Below are 10,000 nucleotides of genomic sequence, written 5' to 3'. Positions count from 1 at the left end.
GGGCGAGCCTGCCCGTGATTGCCGAGACCGGGGCGAGCCTGCCCGTGATTGCCGAGACCGGGGCGAGCCTGCCCGTGATTGCCGAGACCGGGGCGAGCCTGCCCGTGATTGCCGAGACCGGGGCGAGCCTGCCCGTGATTGCCGAGACCGGGGCGAGCCTGCCCGTGATTGCCGAGACGGGCGCGAGCCTGCCCGTGATTGCAGAGACGGGCGCGAGCCTGCCCGTGATTGCCGAGACGGGCGCGAGCCTGCCCGTGATTGCAGAGACGGGCGCGAGCCTGCCCGTGATTGCCGAGACCGGGGCGAGCCTGCCCGTGATTGCCGAGACCGGGGCGAGCCTGCCCGTGATTGCCGAGACGGGCGCGAGCCTGCCCGTGATTGCCGAGACCGGGGCGAGCCTGTCCGTGATTGCCGAGACCGGGGCGAGCCTGCCCGTGATTGCCGAGACCGGGGCGAGCCTGCCCGTGATTGCCGAGACCGGGGCGAGCCTGCCCGTGATTGCCGAGACGGGCGCGAGCCTGCCCGTGATTGCCGAGACCGGGGCGAGCCTGTCCGTGATTGCCGAGACCGGGGCGAGCCTGCCCGTGATTGCCGAGACCGGGGCGAGCCTGCCCGTGATTGCCGAGACCGGGGCGAGCCTGCCCGTGATTGCCGAGACGGGCGCGAGCCTGCCCGTGATTGCCGAGACGGGCGCGAGCCTGCCCGTGATTGCCGAGACCGGGGCGAGCCTGCCCGTGATTGCCGAGACCGGGGCGAGCCTGCCCGTGATTGCCGAGACGGGCGCGAGCCTGCCCGTGATTGCCGAGACCGGGGCGAGCCTGCCCGTGATTGCCGAGACCGGCGCGAGCCTGCCCGTGATTGCCGAGACCGGGGCGAGCCTGCCCGTGATTGCCGAGACCGGGGCGAGCCTGCCCGTGATTGCCGAGACGGGCGCGAGCCTGCCCGTGATTGCCGAGACGGGCGCGAGCCTGCCCGTGATTGCCGAGACCGGGGCGAGCCTGCCCGTGATTGCCGAGACCGGGGCGAGCCTGCCCGTGATTGCCGAGACCGGGGCGAGCCTGCCCGTGATTGCCGAGACCGGGGCGAGCCTGCCCGTGATTGCCGAGACCGGGGCGAGCCTGCCCGTGATTGCCGAGACCGGGGCGAGCCTGCCCGTGATTGCCGAGACCGGGGCGAGCCTGCCCGTGATTGCCGAGACGGGCGCGAGCCTGCCCGTGATTCTCAATATTAACGTAGAATTCCCTAGCCGTGGTCTGTTTCTTTCTGGAGATGTTCCCTCTCCTATGTTGTATTTCCGACTTGTCCAGGGTGTACCCCGCCTTTCACCCGTAGTCAGCTGGGATAGGCTCCAGCTTGCCTGCGACCCTGTAGAAGGATAAAGCGGCTAGAGATAATGAGATGAGATGTTGTATTTCCAAAGATAGAATTTGTAATTCTATGGAGCCTAAATAGAGCCTGTAATCCTGGAGGCAGAGGCAATAAATCCAGAGAGAGAAGCCATAAATCCAGCGTTAGTGTCTGTAATTCCAAACTTAATTCCTGTCCCATTGTGAAACTGCTGCGTGTCCCAGAAGGTGAGACAGGGAGAACTTTAACCATCTCACAGCTGAAGGGTTCCTGCTTTAATCCTGAGCTCAGGTTACTGTCTCTGTGGAGTTTCGACTCAATTTAATTCAGTTCAATTCCGTTTTATTTGTATAGCGCTTTTAACAATGGACATAAGCAAACACACACAGCTGCTTTACAGAAATATATAAATTCTGCACGTAAACTGTACTTATTTGAATTTTATAAAAATTTATCCAAACCAGACTCTAAAGGGAACCCATCCTCATCTGGGTGATAACAGAGAGCGTGATTATAAATAACTCACTTCTGTAACCGTGTCCTATAGAGTCACAGAGTGCAACTGTGTCACCAGGAAATTCATTATAGTTTAACAGGAAGTCTGTTTTGTTGAAGTTATCAACTGTTCACTGATGGAGACTTGAGTGTAAAACTGTTCATGACACCTGCAGTCGTAAAGTTATCTTCACGGTTTCTACGTGTATCTTGACGGTGTCTGTATGGGGCCGTCCTCAGCAGGAACGAGGTGATGAGAACTCCAGCCACAAATTTCAGATGTTCTCCCTGTGTCTGTGTGGATCTCCTCTGAGTTCCTGGTTGTGTTTTGGGCTGAATGTTCCTCAGATAGGCTCTGGATCCACCACCATCCTAACTGGGATAAAGTGCTTACTGAAGATGAAGGGAGGAAGGAACTTCTTCCCTCCCCCTGCTCCATAAAGTTCAGAGATGGACTGTGTCTTATTCTGGAGGTTCCGTCTCTTCCTTTCCAGATATTTTGCCCCAGAGTGTTCTGCCTTTCATAGGGGGCAAATTTTATCTCATGAGGCTGCATTTTAATTTTTATTATACATTTTCAGAAGGCAGAATTTTGACTTTGAAAGTTCCTTATTTATGACAAATTTGGAGACAGAATCACATGTCCAGTGTAATCCTAAATAATAAAAAAGTAAACGAGTAATTAGGTAAAGTAGGTGGTTGTAGCTCAGGTGGAAAATACAACCCTGTTTCCAGCAAAGTTGGGATGCTGTGGAAACCCTGTATCATTGCTATGTTGTCTTTTTACTGTTTTCAAGCGTTGAAACTGAAAAATTTTATTGTGTTTTGAAAAATATTTGCTCATTTTGAATTTGCCGTCAGCTACATATTTCAGAAAAGTTGGGACGGGGCAACAAAAGACTGAAAATGTTGTGTAATGTTAAAAAACCTAGTTAGGTTAATTGTCAGCAGGTCAGTAAGATGATTGGGTATAAAAAGAGCATCCCAGAGAGGCGGAGTCTCTCAGAAGTAAAGATGGGGCGGGGTTCACCGCTCTGTGAAAGACTGTGTGGGCAAACAGTGCAACAATTTAAGAATAACGTTCCTCAATGTAAAACTGCAAAGAATTTGTGGATCACATCATCTATGGTCCATAATATCATTAAAAGATTCAGAGAATCTGGAGAAATCTCTGTCTGCAAGAGACAAGGCTGAAAACTGACACTGGATGCCTGTGATCTTCAGGCCCTCAGGAGACACTGCATTAAAAGCAGACACGTGTCTGTAGTGGAAATCACTGTATGGGCTCAGGAACACTTCAGAAAACCATCGTCTGTGAAAACACTTCATTACTGCATCCACAAATGCAAGTTAGAACCAGATATAAACAATATCCAGCAACCCCGCCCCCTTCTCTGGGCCCGAGCTCTTTTACAATGGATTGAGGCGAAGTGGAAAACTGTCCCGAGGTCTGACAAATTGAAATTTTGTGTATTTCAGCAAGACAATGCCAAACCACATTCTGAGAAAGAGTCTGGGTGCTAAACTGACCTGCTACGGTCTAGACCTGTCTCCCATTTAAAACATTTGGTGCATTATGAAGCACAAAATACGACAAAGGAGACCCCGAACTGTTGAGCAACTGAAATTGTATATCAGGCAAGAATGGGACAACATTTCTATTTCAAAACTACAGCAACTGGTCTCCTCAGTTCCCAAACATTTACAGAGTGTTGATAAAAGTAGAGGTGATGCAACACAGTGGTAAACACACCCCGTCCCAACTTTTCTGAAACGTGTTGCTGACATCAAATTCAAAATGAGCATATATATCCCCCCCCCCCCCCCCCCCCCCAAAAAAAAAAAAAAAATTCTCAGTTTCAGCATGTGATGTATTGTCTTTGGACTATTTTCAATGAAATATCGGGTTTCCATGATTTTAGAAATTATCACCTTGTGTTTTTATTTCCAGTTTACACAGCGTCCCAACTTTTTTGGAAAAAAAAATCAAAGGGTTCTGATTGGTTTGTGGAGATGGTTAGAATGTTATGGTGGATTCTGATTGGTGTGTCGGGACAGTCCACTGGTTTCTGAATGGTGGACATGGATAGATCGACAGTATGTGATTATGACACTGTTGGATTTTCTGAAACCCGCTGCAGCTGTGAATCTGACTCTTTATTAGATTTGCTCTGAATAAAACTCTGAAAGATAAAGAGATTGAGATTTAAATAATAATTAATAAAGCACCGAGATGATAATAGAACATGAAGTAAGCAATGTTCCTGGACAAAACAGACATTCTTCAGATGGATTACTTGAATAAAATGCAGACACTGTGTGTGTGTGTGTGTGTGTGTGTGTGTGTGTGTGTGTGTTTCAGATGGAGGTCCACTGCTTCACTGTGTGTTCATGGGTGATTTTGAGGCCGTGTTGCTCAGCGTGCCCGTGTTGGAGATGCTCTCTGGAGAGCCGGAGCAGGACGAGAACATCGAGTCGTACCTGCAGAGATGCATCATCACCTACCTGAGCACCAATGAAGAAGAAACCAAGAGGGACAGGTAACATGATGAGACATGGAGTCGGGATGAGGATTGTGTGTGTGGACACGGCCACGTCACAGTCACCATCTCAGTTTAGATATAAATCTTTTATTCTATCCCCATTCACTGGATATGAGCAATTGCACGCTCTGATTGGCTACTCTACTACTAGGATATCAGCTCCTATACTGTGAGTAGAGAAAAACAAAAATGGCAGAGTGTGTTGCTAAACCAACTGAGGATGAAATAAAAACTCTACTCAAAAGAGTAATACAAAAAATACAAAAAAACCCAATAACAAAATATGGAATGAAAGTATTTGATGGGAAGAACGTATCTTTCTTTTTTTTTTTTTTTAATTTTTCAAGAATTATTATTTTCGCATTTTTCACAAATTGCTCCTGTCATTTTGCCACTTTGTTTACATTCTAAGCGGAAATGAGTTTGTCGGACGTTTTGTACAAAGTTTTTATTGATCAAATTTGCAAAAAATAAAAATGCTCTGTTTCTCAAAATCCAGTGAATGTGGATAGAATAAGCAGTTATTCCACTCAATCTCATCATACATAGCTTATAGACAACCCGGTGCTACGCGCCTCGTCAGCTATCAGCTCATGTACGACTCAATTTCATGGAATAACTGTTAATTATCAGTTTACTAACAAACCACAGGCAGGAACAGAGCAGTGGTTTCACTTCTGCTTTTATTCTATAATTCTGTTTGGTTTTTTCCCCCACAAATCAAAACTTATAAAAGTAATCAATGAAAATTCCAAAAGTTAATCTTAGTAAAGTGAAAATTAATCACTAACATATTGACCCACCTTAATTGTAAAACCAAGGCATCATTTTTCCTGATTTATTTTTAACACAAAATGAGATTAAAATTAAAAAGACTTAAAAGTATATATGTATTTAAAATGCAGCTCAAATTGCTTTACGGTGTGAAATAAAAAAAAAGTGCTGTCAAAATAGACATAAATAAATAAATAAATAAAAATAATAATAATAATGCAATAAACGCCAAAGATGAAGTCTGGGATTTTTTTTTTGTAAATTTACTTGAATTTAAAAATACAGTGCCAGTAAAAGTAAGGCAGGTAATAAAATCTAAAATAAAAAAAATCAGTTACATGAGAGCAAAGAAAATAAAAAAAAAATTACACAGCATCAGATTCACTTTGGATCTAAAACACGTTGATGGATTTAAAACTGCATTTTGCACGTTTTTATGAACTACAGCTCTATGAACAGTGTGTTGTGATGAAGTTCACGCTGTGAGCAGGCGGATTTTCATCACCGAGTGATTGTGTGTGACACGAGTTAACAAGTTAATCATTTTCTGTAAATTTTCTTTACAGTATTTTCTCACATTAAATCAGCTCTCTGTGTGTTTCCTCCTGTGTAAAGGTAAAGCTAATGTTTCAGTCGTAAATCACACACTGATTGGACTGAAGGAAACGTCCTCGTGATTAAATGCTGGGAAACAAACCAGCATTTTCTGTTTTCTGTTCAGTGGTTTATTTTAATTAGCAAAAAAAAAAAAAGCCTGGAGTGAAAGATCAGTTGTGATGATGGAATGAATGAATGAATGTGTGTGTTTATAAGGATGAGGGAAGTTTCTGTGCAACTCACACTGACAGCTGTGTATTTTTAGCGTCATGACAGTGTGTGTGTGTGTGTGTGTGTGTGTGTAGATGAGTAAAAATGAGGATTGACTAATGCATTTCTGAACATGCTCGCGATTAAATATTGTGGAGTGGCCGTTGTAATTTTCTGTAACAGTGTCTGGAATGGGTTTACGGCTCGTTTTTGCAGCTCTCGGTTGTTTCTTTATGTGACTCTGGGTGAACGTGAACAGCATGGTGGCTTCGCGCTTCTTTTCCCTTCTCTGTCGTCTCACTGCCATGAATTATTAAGTTTTAATAAGCTCACGTTAACATCTCCTGTGTGAATAAAGTGATGAAGGAGCGTATGGTGTGTGTGTGTGTGTGTGTGTGTGTGCGTGTGTGTACAATTAGCTGCTGTAATGTAAATGACAACAGGAACTGACTTTGAATGCTATAAAGGGCTAAAAAGTCTGAAGTGTTTATTACAGGATTGTAACTGTTAGTAAGTTGCTGTGGTGAAAGAGGAATAAAACACTGAGGGTGTGCTGTTAGAGAAAAATAATCAGCAGAACTTCATCTCACACACACACACACACACGTCCTTTTGCATCATTCTATCCATAGGTTTTGTTTCAGTCCCTGTGTCTCGGTTCTGCCGGGTCAGTTTCTGTCCGTAATGGCGCTGTGAAGGAGATGGAGCTGTCGCTGATGGAAAACTCAGTCTGATGTAAAATCCTCTCCTCACCTGTTTATTCTCCTGTTTTGTGTCGGTGTTGCGTTTCCTATAGAATAACAGAGAGAATGTTTAAAGTTGTGAACACTGTTGCTAGGAGACTGAGGAAGCTAATGACTGAGGCTCCTGAGGTAACTCACTCACACGGTTAAATCCGTTAGACAGACAGTTTATAAAGACGGAGTGACTGTGGAAACGTGACGAAACAATCCAGAACGTCAACATTTACCTCAGAAGTGTTGATAAATTTCCATAAAGAGACTCAGGAAAGCTGAAATTATCCCGGAACTACACTTAGCATCAACCGCTAACTGAACCTGAGTGGGTTAGAGTTGCTCATTAAGATCATCTTTCTCTCTGTCTGTCTGTCTGTCTGTCTGTCTGTCACTCATTCTCTCTCTCTCTCTCACTCTCTTTGTCTGTCTGTCTGTCTCTTTCTGTGTCTGTCTCACCCTGTCTTTCAATCTTGCACTCTGTTTTTCTGTCTTTCTCCCAGTCTTTCTTTCAGTCTCTCTCTTGCTCTCCCTCTCTCTTTTATATTCTCCCAACCTTCGTCTTTTTCTTTCTCATTTACCCCCTCTCTCTCTCTCTCTCTCTCTCTCTCTCTCTCTCTCTCTCTTTTTTTCTTTGTGTTTGTTCTTTCTCCACCCTGCAGGGCTTTAAAGATGGAAAAACAGCGAGACTTGGGGCTTTTGTTTCACTCCTGTGTGATTACCTCAGCACAACATTCATCTCGGAGAAATATGAGGGGTGTGTGTGTGTGTGTGTGTGTGTACGGGGATGTAAATAACACCAGCTGGGTCGTTGCTGCGGAACAGTAGTGAGTTACGGCTCCTGGAGAGAAACTGTTCAGGAAGTGTAATGGCGTGGCACCTTCAGTTTAGTGCTGAATAATAATAATAATAATATCTTTAATGCTCGTAACTCTAAACGTCAGGTGTGTTTCCGCGTGACTCTTATTAAACAATGAGCATAAAATTATAATCACAGGGAGACTTTTATGTAAAAAACCTACGCTCCTGATGAAATGGTACTTGTTTCTGTAGAATAAATGTAGTGCTGAATTTCGCGTTAGTTTACGAGTCGGAGGATGTGGGGAAGGTGTTAAAATTTGCATATTCATTCAATTATTCGTTACATATTCATAGATTGCTAACATTTTTAATGAGGGTAAATGTGTAGAGATAATTGCAACCCATATTTAGTAATTTCTTATCTTTAAAAGAGACACCGTAGGAGTGTGTTGGTGTATAAACAGTGTTTAGTAAAGTTGTGTCTAAGTGTTTTCGTGATCGGGCTGTGTGTTAAAATTCTCACCAGATTTACAGAATTTTCCCTGTTTTTGTGCCCTCACTCCTGTGTGTTATTGAACATTAATCAGCCCTAAACGAGTTCCCAGCCCAGAGACACGGGTTAAAGCCTCGGAGATTCTAAACTACAGCCCTCAGGAACGGAACTTCACACACCGAGCACGTCTCCGTCGATTACCTTCAGTTCAAGGAAAGGGACATTGTCAACGTTTTTACTAAATTATTCATGAAATTTAAATCAGTGGGAGTCGAAGTCGATTTGTTGACACGAGCAGCGCGGTCGATGAATAAATCTGTTTAACAGCTCGCAAATTACAGTTTCTCTGAATAATGTATGAATTATAGATATGATTTATTAAAACAGAGGAATGTGTGAACTAATTAATCTTAAACTAATTAATCAGTTAACCTTCAGTAAACGTGTGTGTGTGTGTCTCTGTCTCCCCCCCCCTTGCAGGGAGTTGGCCATGTTGGCATTAGCGGTTTCATGCCTTCATCTGTTTGTCCAGTCTAATTGGACCGGTCCACCTTTTGTCCTCCACGTCTCTGACTTGCTCCCCTCAGCTCTGCTGGACAAATACACAGAGGTACAAAAACACACACCATTCCTTTTCAACAAATAAAACACACCTGTAATCTCTCTCATCTGTCATTCCAGAGAGTGAGTGTGTGTGTGTGTGTGTGTGTGTGTGTGTGTGTGTGTGTGTGTGTACAGATTTGAATGCGAGTGATGGTGTATGTCCAAGAATGTCATCAGGGTCAAAGTGCTGGTGTGTGTGTGTGTGAGTGAGAGTTTGTGCCTCCATAAGTGTGTTTGTGTGTCTTGCAGAGTTGGTGTGTCTGCATGTGTCAGTGGGTTTGGGGTGTGTGTTAATGGGGATGTACAGTGGGGCAAAAAAGTATTTAGTCAGTCACCAATTGTGCAAGTTCTCCCACTTAAAAAGATGAGAGGCCTGTAATTTTCATCATAGGTACACTTCAACTATGAGAGACAGAATGGGGGGAAAGAATCCAGGAAATCACATTGTAGGATTTTTAAAGAATTTATTTGCAAATTATGGTGGAAAATAAGTATTTGGTCAGTAACAAAAGTTCATCTCAGTACTTTGTTATATACCCTTTGTTGGCAATGACAGAGGTCAAACGTTTTCTGTAAGTCTTCACAAGGTTTTCACACACTGTTGCTGGTATTTTGGCCCATTCCTCCATGCAGATCTCTTCTAGAGCAGTGATGTTTTGGGGCTGTCGCTGGGCAACACGGACTTTCAACTCCCTCCAAAGATTTTCTATGGGGTTGAGATCTGGAGACTGGCTAGGCCACTCCAGGACCTTGAAATGCTTCTTATGAAGCCACTCCTTCGTTGCCCGGGCGGTGTGTTTGGGATCATTGTCATGCTGAAAGACCCAGCCACGTTTCATCTTCAATGCCCTTGCTGATGGAAAGAGGTTTTCACTCAAAATCTCACGATACATGGCCCCATTCATTCTTTCCTTTACACGGATCAGTCGTCCTGGTCCCTTTGCAGAAAAACAGCCCCAAAGCATGATGTTTCCACCCCCATGCTTCACAGTAGGTATGGTGTTCTTTGGATGCAACTCAGCATTCTTTCTCCTCCAAACACAACAAGTTGAGTTTTGACCAAAAAGTTCTATTTTGGTTTCATCTGACCATATGACATTCTCCCAATCCTCTTCTGGATCATCCAAATGCTCTCTAGCAAACTTCAGACGGGCCTGGACATGTACTGGCTTAAGCAGGGGGCACTGCAGGATTTGAGTCCCTGGCGGCGTAGTGTGTTACTGATGGTAGCCTTTGTTACTTTGGTCCCAGCTCTCTGCAGGTCATTCACTAGGTCCCCCCGTGTGGTTCTGGGATTTTTGCTCACCGTTCTTGTGATCATTTTGACCCCACGGGGTGAGATCTTGCGTGGAGCCCCAGATCGAGGGAGATTATCAGTGGTCTTGTATGCCTTCCATTTTCTA

General features: G+C 44.5%; 1 protein-coding gene across 1 annotated transcript in view; it reads left to right on the top strand.

Annotated features, from left to right (window-relative positions):
- ttc27 (tetratricopeptide repeat domain 27) overlaps nucleotides 1–10,000 on the top strand; it is a 95,274-nt gene that overhangs the window by 2,505 nt on the left and 82,769 nt on the right. The window contains exons 2-3 of the mRNA XM_060933226.1: nucleotides 4,205–4,382; nucleotides 8,475–8,604. Of these exons, the coding sequence (XP_060789209.1) occupies nucleotides 4,205–4,382; nucleotides 8,475–8,604 (308 nt within the window). The remainder of the gene's footprint in view (nucleotides 1–4,204; nucleotides 4,383–8,474; nucleotides 8,605–10,000) is intronic.

This window comes from Neoarius graeffei, chromosome 11, assembly GCF_027579695.1.
Source record: "Neoarius graeffei isolate fNeoGra1 chromosome 11, fNeoGra1.pri, whole genome shotgun sequence".
Lineage (NCBI taxonomy): Eukaryota > Metazoa > Chordata > Actinopteri > Siluriformes > Ariidae > Neoarius > Neoarius graeffei.
The sequence above is the reverse complement of the archived record's forward strand: the minus strand, read 5'-3'. Positions and strand labels throughout refer to the sequence as shown.